This window comes from Periplaneta americana, chromosome 4, assembly GCF_040183065.1.
Source record: "Periplaneta americana isolate PAMFEO1 chromosome 4, P.americana_PAMFEO1_priV1, whole genome shotgun sequence".
Taxonomy (NCBI): domain Eukaryota; kingdom Metazoa; phylum Arthropoda; class Insecta; order Blattodea; family Blattidae; genus Periplaneta; species Periplaneta americana.
In genome coordinates this window covers 14,216,404-14,235,277 of record NC_091120.1, presented here as the reverse complement: position 1 = coordinate 14,235,277, position 18,874 = coordinate 14,216,404, and the positions used below count along the sequence as shown (strand labels likewise).

The 18,874-nt window shown below is 35.3% G+C and overlaps 2 protein-coding genes across 9 annotated transcripts in view; both read right to left on the bottom strand.

The window, feature by feature from the left end:
* Nucleotides 1–2,326, bottom strand: part of Ranbp16 (Ran-binding protein 16) — an 89,095-nt gene extending 86,769 nt beyond the window's left edge. For 4 of the 5 annotated variants that reach the window (XM_069822846.1, XM_069822848.1, XM_069822847.1 and 1 more), the window contains exons 1-2: nt 2,224–2,326; nt 1,366–1,606 (exon numbers count right to left, since the gene is read on the bottom strand). In XM_069822846.1, the coding sequence (XP_069678947.1) occupies nt 1,366–1,606; nt 2,224–2,307 (325 nt within the window). In that variant the 5' untranslated portion in view covers nt 2,308–2,326. Of the gene's footprint in view, nt 1–1,365; nt 1,607–1,711; nt 1,972–2,223 lie in introns of those variants that run through there. The other variant, XM_069822850.1, reaches the window with a different exon arrangement.
* A 461-nt stretch (nt 2,327–2,787) lies between these two features.
* Nucleotides 2,788–18,874, bottom strand: part of slmb (beta-transducin repeat containing E3 ubiquitin protein ligase slmb) — a 203,026-nt gene continuing 186,939 nt past the window's right edge. For all 4 annotated transcript variants that reach the window (XM_069822840.1, XM_069822842.1, XM_069822841.1 and 1 more), the window contains exon 12: nt 2,788–5,992. The gene's annotated coding sequence lies outside the window, so the exon portion shown is untranslated. The remainder of the gene's footprint in view (nt 5,993–18,874) is intronic.

The window sequence follows — 18,874 nt, the reverse complement described above, 5'->3', positions numbered from 1 at the left end:
TTTCAAAGTGAGAGTCCAAATTTCACAACCATACAGAACTGGTAATACAACTGTTAGATTTGATTACATTCCACGAAATTAATCATATCATTGTTTATGGTTAACAATTATGGAGAAAGTAGGACCCAAAGTGCATGGTTTGTGCGACGGTTGTCAAAGAACTGTTTTTGTATTTTCAAAGAGGTCATTGTTGAAGTTAAGACTGAAGAACAGCAATCTTATTTTTGTTAAGGCATCACATATTATCTGCTAAATGTGTGAAAATTATGGAACTGTGAAAAAGCGACTTTTCGTAAGATCGAGGATCAGTGACAGGTTAGATTTGGTTTGTTCGGGCTTTTGGCACGTACGTCTTGCATACAGTTGTTGGTGGATAGTATATAAGTAGAAATATAGCCTAATTGTGTTACGTTTGTGAAAACTGATCTAGTTTGTAGGTATAAATTATCCATTTTTGCCATTTTTTTTCTAAATTTGGAGTTTGCTATTATTTCACGAGATTTTACAAATTTAAACTGTTTTCAGTAATTTTCGTTGCTATGAAATATGGCCATTTTTTTAAAGAAGAAAAACAAAAAGAGACCGTCATGAAGGGCTACAGTTTTACCCTCAAATTTCACAATACAAAATACCTCTTTTGTACAATAAATCTTATTAGGCCTAGGCTATACTGACACTGGTTATCTATTAACAACAGCAGAACTCAATTTTTTTTCCGATTAGACCATTAACAGTGCAACTTGAAATTCAAACCAAGCTAATATTCTGATAGTATTTTACCTTTTGTGGAACCCATCAATTTGTCCATTAAGCCGAGAAACAACTTCAAGTTCATTCTTCAGAGTGTAATGTGAGGAGATGACAGTAATTATATGGAAAATAATATGCAAGGATTGTTTCCTTTTTACATTTCTCGGCCTCATGTCACTTATCTATCCCATCAACTAACCCACTAACTCTGTCACATACTTCGGCCTCATGTCACTTAACTATCCTCTTGCTTAATCCACCTAATCCATAACGAAAGGCAAATCAGACGTCAGTCCCGTGTGTGTGGTGTAGGGAGATATCGAAGACTGGACAAGATTTAGAACTCTGACGCATTGGCTACTTCCGAAATGAGTAGTTAATATAGACATGTTTACGAGATTTGTGTTTAATATTACACTCGAAATTATCTCTGAACAGTTTTAATTTTTGTAAATGGTTTCATTACCTACAAAATTAAAAACTGCAGAGAGATGTTTTCCATTAAAAGACACGAAGTAATAGTGTTACAAGAGGAAAATGCAAATGCATCTAAAAACCTTGACTTAGGTACCGGTACCTAAACAATCACGTTTTAAAGCAGAAAATTTAACTTACGGATATCAACTCTTTGCTGCAGACTGAGGCCTTGGGCGCTGCGGGACACAAGTTTGGTTAATGTCGTTGCAGCAAGCAGCTGGGCATAGCAGGAGTCCCCTCGATCCAGAAGGAGTTGGCATTTTGAAAGTGTGTCTGGCGCATTTTGGAAACCAACCAGTGCCTTTTCTGCTTCTGCCCTATGACTGGAATCTTGAGACTCGTAGAGTTGTTTACAAAGCAACTCTAACTGCCGCACCTCCTGTAAAATGTATTTATTTTGATTCGACTCTTACCCCGTAGTATTACTAAGCCTATTTTCATTTCGGAGCAAAGAATGGAACATAGAATAAGTATTCGCAATCACCATTATTGTTTGGTCTTTGAAGAAATAATACGGACAAAAACAAACTCACTTTATACCTTCGCTTATAATTAATCAAAAAAATCATAACAAAATCATTAGTTACGCCATTAGTATGCCTATGGGACAAAACGGCTTTGAACTGCGAAAATTTCACATAATTGTAGTCTTCTGCGTTGCAGAATTTGAATTAAACACTGTAAAACATCAATCCAAATACACGAACTATAGAGGCAGCACATAAACAAGATCTGTCATTAAGAAAAAACGTGTTAATATACAATGTTTTGATACGTGTATTTGACTCAGGCCAATTTGTTCCGGTGAAGAACGAGTGTGCGACGAACCCTTGGCGTCGCACTTGCATGTTTTACGACAAACATTTGAAGTACAAAAGTAAACACCAATACATACTATGTTGATCATAGATATATGTATAATTCATCGATCTACATCACTTATTAGTTAAAATTAACACAAATTACAGCACTTATTCTCTTTGTTTCAACTCTTACCTGCTCATCCGCCATTTTCACTGCCTCACATTTCAGGCGATGGTGCTGCCATCTGAAAACATCGCGGCGGATGTTGAAAACCATCAAAACTAGTTCTAAGGCCCACCCCCGCTAGGGTGGTATAACCCGCCCTCTCAATCCTTTACCATAACAAATCATGTTATCATTATTTTCATTCTGGTATCCGTTTCGATGAAGAGCGGATGTTAGTAGAGTTTACAGTCCGTTATAATATACAACTTCAACGTATAGTTGCAATGACTCATATAGGACATTAATTATAGATGCATTATAATGATAATTATATCCAGCAATATCAAAGATACCATTTTATGCCAATTAATTTTTGTAAATGTATATCATCGACGCCAAAATCCTTAAAGTTCAATACAGTGGGTACGGGGTCATTAAATAAACTGAGAAAATGAAGAATTATCTATTTTTCCATCTCCTTGTTATCTCTTCTGTTCACATATTTTAAGCCTAAGGGAAGATACCTCCGTAAATATCGTCTGGTATCATATGGTAGGGGTATAAAAACATCAATTTAATAAGTTCACATACTTCCCTTATAACATTTATTGTCATCTATATATCATACAGTTGGGTAAAAATTAAATAGGCAATTGACTACAACAATTTCAACTAATAAACAAATTACTTTGTTGGAATTACAAATCTTAAGAATGTTTAATTTTGAATGCTGATGAGTTTCAGAAGTGGGAAGCAAAACTTTAAAATTATTTACATCTTTCACATTTATATTCACATACACGTCTTAATAAAAGAAAACAGTTTTGACACTAGAGAAGATTTATACAGTTTAGAAGAATTTATTATTTAAGCTTAGAGATGCTATTATCAAAATGTACATGTATCACTTAAAAATTAAACTAAAGTCCAGTCAGTTGTATAGTGAAGAAATATCAATGAAAAGAGTATAACATCTGACAAACAGAAATATTTAAGACAGAAGAAATAACGTAATTTACAACAGTGAAAGGTACAGTTCCATACATGTGATAATCCCTATCTTGAAAGAAAATAGTGAACCGTAAAATATTTACCATGAGATCAAATTGAAATTAAACAAAAAAGCATAAAGGAATGGAATGGAGGGTCATTCACACTCTTTAAGGGAGAAAAAATTTCTGAAACTTTTCTTTCAAAAAGCATGAAAATAGTGCAGCATTTAATTCAAATTTCACCTCCATTCAACTAAGAGACAACCAATGTGTTTGGATATGAGATTTTAGCCTTTCATGGTGATTGTGTTCAGAATTAGACTTTTAGGTATACCGCTGTGTCCTTGAACTGGGCATTTCCAATGTTTCGTAACTGCATTCCTCTATATAGGTTCTATCATGAGAGCAAATAGATGACGTGAGTCACCTTCTTAGTTGTTCAGTGCAGCCAACCACAGCGAGCCCAACAGAGCAGATGGCTCTACAAGTTGTGCCTATTATAGAATCTGTATGTAGTTCCGAAATGCTGGAGACATTAGGTTCCAGGACACAGCGGTATCTTGGTTAGGGTTTCCGAGGGCCCGGTCCAGGACGGATTCATGCACTTGGGCTTAATACATCGGCCCATTATGCACTCTATATGCGACCATTATGGCATTTATGAATTGATGCTGATGGGTGAGCCATCCTGTCTCAGTCCCAACAAAGCCAGGTCTCACCCTAGACCAGTACCACTTAAATACCATATCAGCTTCAGAAACCCGTACTTCCCCAAGATTTCACACTAACCTATTAATAACTACTGTAGATGATAGACAAAATTAGGGGGGAGGTAGAGTGTTGGTGGGATGAAAGGGGAAAATGGAGTACTCCGAGAAAAACTCTCCATCATGTCTGCTTTGTCAAACGCAAATTCCATCACGATCTGGCTGGGGATCGAACCTGGTCCGCCTGGATGAACACCAGTGCGCTAGTGCAGAGCCACAGACGCACCTTAAAGCCTAATTCTAATCTTCACGTTTTTAAAAAGGCATGATAAATGTAATATAGTTACTTTCTCACTCAAGAGATTCTTTTTGCATTTCTAAGTAAGAGAAATTCAATTAAAAATTCGGTTTTATGAACTTCCACTGTATACAGAAAAGTGCACATAATTTTATAATATAAAAATAAAGAAAAATATGGTATTTATTAACAAATGTGTAAAATACACCCACCCCCCCTGAAAGACAAACAAATTTTATTCTCATAAATTTACAGATCATGCATGCACGCCCACACAGTTGTTCGTAACAAGACCAAATGCACGCACACACACACACGCATACACGCACATAACACCAATGTGCATGTACATAATGTTCTTTATCCAAGTAATGGAACCCTTTTAATAATATTATTGTATGCAGGTGTATAAAAATACTGAATATAAATTCTTCAAGTGCATTGTAAATCACTGAAGTAAGCCTTACATCCTACTCCTTATTTTCAATGCCAAGAATAATAAAAAAAAAATACAACAGAGAAAGTAACTGAGGTGCAAACGAAAGTGATTTAAGAGGAAGAGAAAAGCTGGGAGAAAAGGAAGTTCGAAAGATGGGATAACACCAGAGAAATTAAAAGCACAAAGAATGGCAGAGAGAGAAATAAAAGGAAGGTATACGGAGAAATGAAACAATGGAGGAAAATATTGGAAATAAAAAAGCTACATTATATAAAAGGGTAGACTCTCACTTTAGGTTTGAATCACAATTTCCATAATAAATTAATGATGTTACATACACGATCAGAATAGTACTTACAGTCCCAAACAAGTAAAAATATAAACAGATAAACAAAACATAGGCCTTTTATCTTCTATAAATTCAATACATATCTGTGAACTTTTATATCTTAACACAAAACAAAAACCTACCCGATATATCAAACACAAATTACCATTCTTCACAAAGTGAAACGCAAAGAGTTTGGGATGGATGAACTACACGCTTATAGGCCAAATTATCTACAAGTTCCTGATTAAAGCCCATTGAAAATGTTCGGGCTAGTATTTTTAATAGCATGCAAAATCTAGTGCAACATAATGAAATTTATGAAGCACTGTCTATTACTGGTGTTGCATATTCTTTTTATCACTGCACAGCAGTAATTATTTTGTATAATGAAGAAAGCAGAATTCTTGACCGACTAAACTTCTTTCAAGAAAATATACACTAGCATGACAGCGTAATGTCTTCATAGAGGAACACCATGTTTATTATATACACAAGGGAAAGGTGCAGTTCTAGACAAGATTCACTTCTTTTTCACATAATGACGAGAAAACACCCTGAACCTTCTTCATGATGAAGCACTCCGCACGCAGAATTAATTCACAAAATAACTGAAGATCGAAACCCAGCACCTCAGCAGAACACGTCATATAATGTCAACAATTAGACTTCTTACTGGAAATTATTAAAAAAAAAAAGTGCGATGCTGTGCTCGTTTTCTGTTGTTGAACTTGTTCCTGCATAACGTAACAAGTTTACTCCAACACTTCTCAAATAAAATGGCTAAAATGATATGTCAAAGCAGCTACAGCAATTAAATAAAATACGTAACGTACAACACACATATTTTGTTTCGCTGCTCAATTCGTTTAAGAAGCATTGAAATATTGGTCAAACATGTCCTTAAGACTTCAATGAATGAAGTTCCTAGAATCCTATGCAGTTAATATAATCAAATCGAAGTTCTCTACAGCTGCTCACAGAGTAACTCCACATCTTGATGTGCAGGCATTTCAGTCTACAGCAATCCACCTTAAAAAGAAATAAAAACCAACGATAAGAACCTTACAGGAAAAGCATATAAAATAAAGGAACAAATCATGTGTTGAGTTTTATACTCAATTGCAATATGTTTCTGGGGAGTAAAGAAAACAATACGATATATTTGGTTAGTAAATACAGTCCTAGACACAAAAAATTACCGATCTCCTGTAGTGTGAATTTGTCTTAGTCCAGCTTCAGACAGTGCCTGGTTATGCAAAGAAAGATCTGTTGTACTTATAACCTTGAAGATAGAGGATTTTTATGTTGCAGCTAATTTCCCCTTATAGACATCATTGTTATAAATTATTTGTAACACTTGAACTATAAACAGAGAGGGAAGAAAAGGGGCTGGGAAGAGTGGAGTCTTGAACTTGTAACCTCTTGTTTACTACACAACCACGTTACCCCTACACCAGGGTTCGAGACAATGGTATCATTTGAAACGTTGACAACAAATTATTGGATCTCTGCTGCTGCATAAGAAATTCGTTCACGTGTAAACCTAAGCTCTCATGAAATCAAAAGTCTTCTGAAGGGAACTTGGCATATGGCTGCCAGTCACTTCTTGTTTAAGATGATACATATTAACAATTCCTGTAACATTAACATTTTTAGAAAATCCAAATTATCAGTATAATAAAAATCTTTGCAGAGTGAACTTAAAATGTGGAGACAAACTTCAGGAGATGATTCCTGACAGAAGAAGGGACAAAAAGGTTATATGAACAAATCGTTGCCTTGCAGATGAAGAGACGTAACTCCAAAAAATCGATTTTGGTGATATGCTGGTTTTGAATACAAGACAGGTGTAACTCTAAAATCGATTATTTGGAGTTATGTATCTTCGTCTGCATGGCAATGGTATGTCCATCAAAAAAGAAAGTTTTCCACGATAAGGCAATACTGTTATTCATGACGTCACTCCCTCGTAACAGCAATAATATCAGTTACAGTGTGTTCACGCTTATTTTCAGTTGCATATTGGACATTGTAAAGTGCTGTTAGAATGGTCTAGCTTACGCCACATAGGAGGATCACATGTCTAGAGCTCACACAAGGGTTATTCACAATGTCTTGTAGAACATGTTCTTCTTACTAAAGGTAATGTTTATTCCTTTGCAGACGATACAGTTGTCATATTTACTGGATGTTGCTGGGAACATGTTTTTAAAAAGGCTAATATTGGCTTAAATTCAATTAAAAACCGGTTAGATTTTAATCTGCTAGCACTCAACATAGATAAAACAACTTTCATTCCCTTTTCTTTAAATAAAACAGGCCTCCCTACAGTGGAAAACAACAATAACTGTACAAATATCTATAATAATTGCAATTGTCCTAAACTACACCCATCAACCCACGTGAAATATTTAGGTATCTTCATCGATCAAAACTTAAAATGGAATTTTCATATTAACTACTTATGTCTTAAATTACATAAAACTCTATACAAATTTGTTCAACTGCGTTGCTTTATGCCAGTAAAACTATTGAGAACAATATTTTTAGCCCTAGTTCAGTCTATAATACAGTATGGAATTATAGGATGGGGTGGATTATCACAGAGTACCATTCGTCCATTAATATTACTACATAAAAGAATTATTAAAATATGTTTAAGGAGAAAACTTGATCATCCAACTCATCTCATATATAAAGAATTTAATGTTTTAAATATCAAGCAAATTTATATGTATACTGTTTTGAATCACTACCATAAATATCAAGCTAAATTCATATCATCCGATCACGGCCACAACACAAGAAAATACAATATTTCGCTCCCCCTCATTGAACCAAAATGTAAGACTGAAGCAGGTCTAAGGCACAGTTCTAATTAAGGTCCAAGATTATATAATGATTTTATAAAGAGGAATCCTAAATTAAAATTATTAAACAATACATTATTAAAAAAACAAGTGCTTGAACTGTTTCTAAAATTATAATCATGTAAATTCTTATTCTTTATTTTTTTTCTGTCACTTTAACAATGTTGTATTCTTAACTTAGTATGTTTATGTATAGGCTATGATACCGTTTTGTTTGTTTTTTTTTTTCTTATTCTTTTTAAACTTCATGTGTAATTACATTTAACAGTTTTAATCAGATTATTATTATTATTTTTTCTTCTATCCAGTTTTCATTCTTGGTCACACCCGACCTCAAGCATCTTGCTTTTTCGGGTGTGACCCAGTTACCTTGTATTTATACAATAATTTGTAATATGTAGACTATTTGACTATGAGATTTGTAATCAATTTCGAATTTTGAAGAATATTCATATACGAGTATTACAATAGTATTGTAAAATCTTTGTTATTGTATGTAATTTTTGCTTGCAATAAAAATCTTGTAATCTAAAAAAAAAAAAAAAGATCAGGTGTATACCCTTTATCTGCATGCATTCCGTCAAATGATCCGTTTCACACAGTTGCAAATGTTTCATGATATAGTTGCTATCTGTAAGGGAATCTTTCATGGTAGATCTGTATGACATCCCGACCATTCCTACTCGCTTGTCCATAAGCAAATACCATCTCTGCTTGTTTCAGATATAAATACTGGGCATTCTAACAGCACTTCACAATGTGCACTATGGAGCTGATTTGCAACTGAAAATAAATGTAAATCGGTGTAATTGATATTATTGCTCTGACATGGGAGTCATGAATAACAGTATTGCCAATACCATAGAAAACTCTGGTTTTTGAACATAATGTTCCTATGACCTTCATCATTTCTTCTCCTGACAGGAAATCATCTCCTGAAGTTTGTCCCCACATTTCCAGTTCCCCCTTGCGTATCTTCAATTGAGTGGTATATTCCACAAAATTTCCAATAATGCCCGGCAGAAGTTTTACCAAGCAGGCACTAATAATTAAGGAGCGGACTCCTATCTAATTAAATATTCTTTTTGTGTGATAAAACACAATTTACAAAGTTAAAAATTTCGAACATGAAGTTTCAAGTTTAAAACCCGAATTTTATTTATTTATTTATTTATTTATTTATTTATTCTGGTGTAGTTAAGGCCATCAGGCCTTCTCTTCCACAACACCAGGAATACAAATACAAACAGATATTTTCACAAAAAAATTATGTAAATACATATTTTCAGGAAATCTATTATAAACACATAAATCTTGGAGTTTTTTTACCTAAATAATTTTTTTACAAGAACTTTTAAATATTTTAACACTAACTCAATTATATCATTGAGACGTACGTTATCTTTTTAAGAATTCTTGGTTGCTTCGTGTTTCTAAGAGCTGTGTGGTGTATCCGTGATCCATTTTTGTAATAGTATCACCTCAAGTTCTGAGAACTGCTAGGCAGCATATCAGTGTTATTATTAGAGAATAAATTAACATGGACAAGGAGGAGAGATCTTGTAACACATAATTAGGAATGTTTATTGTTGAAGATGATTTCATTCCACGCATTGTTTGTGGAACAAAACAGATAAGAGCTCCTGTATAAATATTATTTAATTTAAACAAATCTCTCGCCTCTCGCTCATGTCTATCAGGTAAGGCAAATATGTCTAGTTGTGATTCGCTGTTATCGGGCTTGGTCAATCGATATCCTTCAAGATATACTGAAAGATGGTTGTTTAAAAAACGATTTGGCCTTCCTATTAGCAAGTTTAAGCTTTTTGTGTGACACCATAAAAAAAACTCGAAACATCCAAAAACCTGTTGTCTGAAACAGGGACGTGCATGCCGTGAAAATTGAACTAGACTCGCTACCAGGTTCAGAAGTACAAGTACTAAGGGACAAATTCCAGAATGTGTTGGGAAAAACAGTGGATATAAAAAATGTGTAAAGTTGCTCAAGTATTGGAGGGTGTGCCTGTAGGTGAAATTGACGGTGTATGTGTTTGTGACATTCCTCTCTTTAAATATGCACGTCTGACGTCCTGTGATGTGGAAAGATCGTTTTCACAGTATAAGTCGTTGTTCAGAGATAATCGGCATGCATTTGTGATGGAGAATTTGGAAATGACCTTTGTTGTTCACTGCAATTCTCAGCCAACTACTAGCTCTCAAGTGTGGTTGGTGAGTACCTAGTAACATTTTTTTTTTCCAAGCTAAGTAAGGTATTTTTGTCATATTTAAAAAAACATATTTTTTTATTTTTAGCAAATATTTTCGTACTTTTTAACACATAAAAAATAAATATATTTACATTTTTTAGCACATAAAAATCCGCTCCCTACTAACAATACAGTAAATTCATGGTCTTTCATACACTGGAGAGGACAGAAAACAATGGCTTATTTTTGAGAGAAGAGGGACAGGCTTGAAGATAGACAAATATAAAAGAACACATTTTGTCCTAAGGCAAAAATGTAAAAGAAGTAGAGCACATATTCTGCCCTTCAAATTTTTATCGTGCTACCATTCATTATAATCTTATTTCTGTTAAATAGAAAATTATCACTAATTTAAATGGAGTATCAATGCATTAACATAATATGCGCTATTCTACAGAAAAAAATAACAACTGTTTTTCCAGTTTAAGTTCACAGTAACAAATCAAGATCACAATTGAAATTAAGATGATATATTAAATTCTTCTGAACATGTATTGGTCTTAATATTTTTAGGCTTTCACAGTGAATATGATCAGAATTAGGCTTCTGGGTATCCTTCATAACATGACAGCTATTACAACATGCAATCAAAGATTCTGAAGTGGAGCTGTTTCTACAAGATAACATTGTACAAAAATACTGCAGTGCAAGATGGCAAATGACTTCATTGTCAAATGTCTAAGCATTGGAACAACAACAACAACAAAATTAGGAAAATATTTTTATTATCATAGGTCCTTAAATCTCTATGTAATTGGTATCTATAATAAATACGTTTGAAATTGTTGGCATGACTACGAAATGTGACGATGTTTTTTTCTTAGCAGCATAGAGAATTGAGAATGGTCAGTGGAGTGTCTCACAGGGTGAGGACTGGAAGATGTCACTGTTTTCTGAATGGAGATAAAGATCCTTGGCTGTTGCCATAGAGAACTCCTTAATTTTGGTAGTTCCTTTTCTAGGTTTAAAAAGGTTTCATGTTCATGCATTACTTTCCGTGTTTAAATGGAACTCTCAGGACTAACTCCATAACAGAATGTGCTGTACAACCAAACAGATTGTGCAAATGCATTAACCTCGTTAAACTGTATGCATAAAAATATTTTAATGAATCTTCTCCCAGAGACTGTCAAACTTTTTTCAGATCATAGTAACCATGAGTACAGGATTAAGTTTACTTAAACATAGCTATATTAACACAGGCCTGCCTTGTGTAAACTGTTCTTATTACTAAATAACATGTTATTTATTTATTCTATTATTCTATTATATTACAGCCTTTCTAAATTTTAATATCATTAACACTTCAAGTCTGGAGGTATTTAAATATCCAGCATACCCCTGTGCTGGCACTTTCAAATGCCCCCCACTACGAAAAATGTTCTTGAAGGGGCAGCATAATGTGATGTGTTTTGGCAACCGGACATCTTTTTTCTTACCATGAATATCAGATGAATGGAGTATCGAATGATTAAAAATTCACATTGGTATTACAGTTGGTTTTCTCGATAAAAATCGCAAATTCGAACATGTGGACAGGAGTACTAGTACTACTGCTGTGTTCTCGGCACTTTAAATACCAGGCATACTAGTACTACCACTGTGTTCTTGGTATTTTAAATGTCAGGCATACTACCGCTGTGTTCTTGGCACTTTAAATCCCAGGCATACTAGTACTACCACTGTGTTCTTGCTATTTTAAATGCCAGGCATACTACCGCTCTTGCTATTTTAAATGCCAGGCATACTACCGCTGTGTTCTTGGCACTTTAAATGCCAGGCATACCAGTACTATCACTGTGTTCTTGGCACTTTAAATCCCAGGCATACTAGTACTACCACTGTGTTCTTGGCACTTTAAATCCCAGGCATACTAGTACTACCACTGTGTTCTTGGTATTTTAAATGCCAGGCATACTACCGCTGTGTTCTTGACACTTTAAATGCCAGGCATACTAGTACTACCACCACTGTGTTCTTGGTATTTTAAATGCCAGGCATACTAGTACTACCACTGTGTTCTTGGTATTTTAAATGCCAGGCATACTACCGCTGTGTTCTTGACACTTTAAATGCCAGGCATACTAGTACTACCACTGTGTTCTTGGTATTTTAAATGCCAGGCATACTACCGCTGTGTTCTTGACACTTTAAATGCCAGGCATACTAGTACTACCACTGTGTTCTTGGTATTTTAAATGCCAGGCATACTACCGCTGTTCTTGACACTTTAAATGCCAGGCACATTAGTATTACCACAAGATTTAAAATGTTAGCCATACAGTAAAACCCTGATGAGATGCTGTTCAAGGGATCATGTCTAAACCGCGTATTAGGTGAGCAAACTAATTTTGACTTATATTCCACAAAAATAGCAACAAACGAAGTATTTTACAAATATGTTATATATGAAATGTGCAGGAACTGGACAAAAAAAAAAAGTGTACTACAAGGAATAGCGTAATAAGTGTATCGAGATCTTACTGTAAGTGAATGTGAGTAGTGATAGTTATATTTTTCAAAACTGAATTAATATTAACAGTGTATTTGAATTAAAACGTAACTAATATAATACTATTATTCGTTCAATAAAATTGTTGCTAACAGCTTTAATGGATTATTATTTATTGAACAATGTAAGACTGTAAGAAGGATTTTTTGTGTGACAATAATGTCTCAAGTGCATTGGCCATTGACGGTACATATAGTACAACTTATAAATTCATTTGAAAGTTGTCAACAAATTTGATATAAAAAAATAGTCTTTATTAATATATTACAGCAAAGTTTATATTGAAAAAATGTAAAGCAATACAATACTCTACTTTCAATACATTTTTTTGTATAATACTATTGAACTGTTATAATCAGGGGCGGCTTTCGAAGAGGGGCTGCGGAGCTGCAGCACCCCCAGACATTTGTGGCTATTGTCTCGTTTTATGTTGTGAAATACAATCATTATACAGTCTCTATTTAGCGGCTCGAATTTTTAAATCAATTTCGCTCTTAATGACATGCACGCAATCGTTAGTGAAGTCACTTCCTCCCCTGGTGCTGCCGGAGCGAAACCAGAGACAAGGACTACAGGGTGAAGCCACTTCCCCCCCTGAAGCTGCCAGTCTCGTCTCGGAAGGTTTGCACGTTAGTTTTACCCCTCCCCCTGCTAGCTCCTTGCCATGAATCCAGAGTTTCCAGGCGCTGCAAAATTTGCAGCAGCTTGTCAGTAGCGCGCAGTTTTAAATACATTTTCTTTAATGTTGTGAGTATAACAAGTGCAACAATGTTTAATTCTGTACAATATTTACAGTCTATTCAGCTCAGTACCTTAACAATTCAGGAGAAATGTGAATTTAAGTGCCCATCAGTTGAATCTCATAATGGAAAGAGCCGCTAAACAAAATACAAAGGCTCGCATATTTTTTGATAATTTATCCAGTATCCCTGCTTTCTTCTCTGTATTAGATAAATGTGTTTCAAAGACAATTTCATCAGCTGGGGGCAACAAGATGGATTTAAAATAAGAACAGTAAATGTTGTTCATGAGAAAAAGGAGCCATTACTAGAATGTTTTCAAACCATAATGGAATCTGAAACATCTAACATCACAATAAATGAGGCAAGCGCCCTGGTGCGTACTCTTGAAGATCCTGAATTCAATTTCTGGCTCAGTTATTTTTTTCATTTATTGATGTATCATGTATATATATTATACAACCAACTACAACATCGCCAGTTAGATATTTCTAAGGTTCAAATCTGCATATAAAAATTAAATTATGGTTTATTTAACAACACTCGCAACAGCAGGGGTTATATCAGTGTCGCCGGTGTGCCGGAATTTTGTCCGCAGGATTCTTTTAAATGCCAGTATATCTACTGACATGAGCGTGTCTCATTTAAACACACCTTACAAGATAAGCCGCATGGAACTAATCTTTAAATAAAGTAAGTTACTTGGTTTATTTTTGTATGCAGCCCCCCTTAATTCAATACCCACGAGCCGCCACTGGTTATAACCTAAGAAGGCATAAGCTTGATTTATAGGGGAACAAAGGAGCACAAAGCCATTTTTTTTTCCTCAGTAATATACAAACTGGTTCTAGATCAATTAAATGAATGAATGTCAGAGTTTTTCTTTAAGTATAAGTTACCAAAGGATGAAGCTGATCTCTTCTTGGTTCTGAGATCACGAAAGTATGGAGTCCTCTTGGTCTATTCTCCCACATACCATTGTGAGTTGGGGCGAGATATGTAAGGTGAGTTTGAAGTGACATTTTAAGGAATGTGACGGACAGTATCAGCAGGGTGCTGAGGCATCATGAAGTGGAAACGACCTTCCTGCAGACCAAGCAAATCCGGAACATGCTTAGGTCATCCAAGGACAAACGAGATAAGCTGCTGTCCGCCGGAGTTTACAGGATTCCGTGTTCGTGTGGGAAGGTCTACATCGGTACTACACAGTGGAGCGTCAGGACGAGACTGACAGAACATAATAGGAATTGCCGCCTAGGACAGATCGACAAATCGGCAGTGGCAGCACATGTCTATCAAGAGGGCGATCACAACATAAGATTCAAGGATACGGACATCTTGAGCACGACGACGCACTTCTTCCCCCGTCTACATAGAGAAGCGATCGAAATACATAAACATAACAACAACTTTAATCGCAAGGAAGAAGGCGTAAAGCTAAACAAGTGTTGGTACCCGGTCCTAAACAGAACAGATAAGAAGCCACTACAACAAAAGGACGGAACCCAGAACGGGAGCAGCGAACAAAGCGGCGCGGACCGCAGCGACAACAGGCCTCGGCCCGCAAGCCGCACTATAAATACGCCCGCACAACCAGCCACAGGATCAGTTGCCTCAGGTACGCCGAGAAGAGTCTTGCGACCTCGGATACCACTCCACTAAAGATGTCTGCCGCAGTTGCAGACGAAACCAACCAATAGACCACGGCCTCTCAGCCCGGAAAATGAATCTAGATCTATAGACTCCGGCCGTGAAAGCCTACACTGCAAGACAAATGTTTTTATTAGCATTTCTACGAAAGATGCACTCAAGGATTTCAATTTGTAGAATATAAAGGGAACTTTCAAGAAACAGGAAGTGGTCATGAAGTCTTTACACAGGCATCGAAATTCAACATGAGTGAGAAACGGCTGAGTCCTCTATCAGGGATAGGCTTTTTACATGCTGTGTATTGGACCAACTACACTTTCTTTACAAATAAGGTCCAAGACAAGGGGATATATTAACATAAACATTATTGATATTTAATGTAGCCCTAGAAAAAGTAATAACCAGAGCAGAATTTGACACTAGGGGAACAATATTCTACAGATCAGGCTAAATATTAGCTTATACTGACGATATTGACATACTAGGTAAAAAGGTAAAGGTATACCTGTAACATGCCATGAAGGCACTTGGGGGGCATGGAGGTAGAGCCCCATGCTTTCCATGACCTCGGCACTAGAATGAGGTGGTGTGGTCGGTACCACGCTCTGACCGCCTTTTACCCCTGGGAAAGACACGGTACTCAATTTTATAGGAGGCTGAGTGAACCTCGGGGCCGTTCTGAAAGTTTGGCAACGAGAAAAAATCCTGTCACCACCTGGGATCGAACCCCGGACCTTCCAGTCCGTAGCCAGCTGCTCTACAAACTGAGCTAGACAGAATAGGTAGACCACCAAAAACAGTTAAGGAGATTTTCCTAAAATTCTAAAAATCCGCATAAAATATTGGCCTAAAAATTAACGAAGGTAAAACAAAATATACAGAAATAACAGAGCAATCAAGCAACACGAGTCATTTCATTGTGGACAAATACAAGTTCGAAAAGAGTAATGCATTTAAATATTTAGGCACAATATATATGTTTTGTTTACTAATGGCAGATACATGACTTCGCCATTTACCCATATGAAACCAGTTGTGTAGACCAATTAACCGACAGTTATCATCCAGGATGTGCCATAAGAGGCTGGCCTATGCTATACATGAGATGAGATTTGTTGGGATGTCATAGGGGGAAAAGGAACTAGAGCTCCTGGAGATAACCCCAGCTTGTTAGGTACATAATTACAGATGAAAATGAAAAGTATACTGGTAATTAACTATACACTACTATTCCTCAGGGCTCTATTCTTGGTCCATTCTTGTTTCTTATTAAGATAAATGACTTGCCATACAATGTGTCAGATAAAACTATAATGTATGCTGACGATACAACTTTTGTTATCACACATAATAATAATGCTGAGTTAGATTTTATGAAGCAAACTGTATTTGCTGAAATAAGAAAATGGTTTTCAATTAATGGATTTATTGTTAATGATGAAAAAACTCATGTGTTAACTCTAAGTTTGAAACAAACCCAAAATAATGTGATAAATGAATCTATAAAGATGCTGGGTATGTATTTGGATCCTAAACTAAGGTGGAGTAGCCATGTCAGTTATGTATGTAAAAGAATTTCTAGAGTAATTTATCTCTTGAGAAGTATCATGTACAAGATTCCCAAACATTATTTAAAACAAGTTTACTATGCACTATTTGAAAGTGTTATTAGATATGGATTACTTTTATATGGAAGTAGTTATGACCTTCCAAACATTTTGTTACTGCAGAAAAAGGCAGTTCGTATTATAACAATGTCACCACCCAGACTATCATGTAGATCTGTTTTCAAAAATGAAAAGATTATGACAGTCTACAATCTATATATTTTTGAACTTTTAATGTATGTAAGCAAGAATATTACTAATTATACGAGTATAGTAGATCTGCATCGCTATGAAACAAGAAATAATGATCAATTAAATGTACCACATGTCAGGTTGCAAAAAACACAATCAAGCTATGTAATTACTGCAATAAAAGTATATAATAAGATATCTACAAATATAAAGGCACTTAATGAAACACAATTTAAATTTCAGATTAAGAGATGGCTACAAAATAATCCCTTTTATAATATGAATGAATTTTTTGAAAATGATGTAGTATTTTAGTTAAATTTTATTATTTTTTACTCTTTTAAAATCTTAAATATTGACACATTGTTTTTTATATTATCACATTGACAAGGCCTCTTGTATTCTTGTACCTTCAGGCAAATAAAGAATATGAATATGAATATTAGCCTATAGAGGTTATTGTGGGCTTAAAAAGCGATTTGGTTCCCTGTACCTTAGTCTCCAGACAAAGACTAAAATATATATAAAACTTTTCTGAGAGTGTTGTCACCTAGGGCTGTGAAAGCTGGGCTCCAACAAAAATGAGATAAAATAAGCTCAAGATATTTGGAAGGAGAATTTTTGTCCAATATGTGTAAATGGTAACTGGCAGATTAAGGGGGGGGGGAAACCGCACCCCCCTCCACCTTTTCTTAACTTCGTCTTCACTAACCTCTAAGCAACAATGTTAAGATAGACATACAATAGTTCTAATGTGCTATATAAATTGATAGTGTTTTTTTTTTTTAAGGAAACGTCATTTTCTTGCAGTAGGTACAGTTCTCATCTGATATTGCAATTAAATACCAGTACTGTATTAATGCAATAATATGTGAGTCTGATAACATGTGGATAGAAATTTAATCGTATAAAAGAAATGCATGGAATAGGTGCATAAATAGTTCCTGTTTCCGATTACCATAATAAAATTATAAATCCTTACTCATCAATTTACAGCCCACTGTTAACACGTGTAAGTGAAAGCTTCACAATCATACAACAGGCTGGGTATCAACAGAAATGTTTCAAATGCATTTGGTGATACAGAAACAGAATATACCATAGAATAATGAATAAAAGCGAATATACAATATCTTGTTTCTGTTCCATCTAAATTATTATTAAATTAGAACAAAATTTCAACTACAACACACTAATAAAAACAGGTGACATTTCATTGACCTAAAAGTTACAAAAATGTTACTATCTGATATGATATCATATAGAATACCTTGTCACTGGAGAGCTTTACTACAAACAACTCAGATAATCCAAAATGGCATCAGAATATAGCCTTATAACAAGGACTGACATCACAGATTTATTTGGGAATTCCCTCCCGAAAAATAATCAATTTGGGCTAATTTTTTCGAATTTTATGCAGGTAAAAAATGGCATTTCCTTTAATCCAGAGCCTTGGAGCATTATAACATAGTGTATAAAAAGGAAATTACACATATCTTGATATTTTTGCTAATACAACTTAGATTGGACATAACTGTTTAAAAAAAAATCATGACATCATCACTGTACAGAGTTTCTAGTTCTGCACAACTCCCCAATTTCATCCTCACACATTTACTTTAATCTAGGAACTCGGAACTTTCTTTCTTAATATTATACAAAAAAAATGAAGGGCCATGTCTCATGGAAACACCATTATACATGATTTGTTATTGCATACATGTACCCATTTCTATTATGCAAGCGCTGGTACGTTCAACCAGAGGTCCCGGGATCGATACCCGGCCCCGGAACAATTTTTCCCTTGAAATTATTGAAATCTGCTTTACAGGGAGCTTCACCTGAAAGACTAGATTTGCATAATATATATGTTACTGTGTACGTTAACAGAAAACCACAATTCCAAGTCACACAGAGATTGTGTGCACTCGATGTGGGTCTCTGGTGTTTCGTCAGCCCACGCGAGTTGTGTGGATATAAAGGGAAAAGTTGAGACGGTGTCGGGTGGAGTTCCCGGGTAGCTCAGTGGTAGAGCGCTGGTACGTTCAACCAGAGGTCCCGGGATCGATA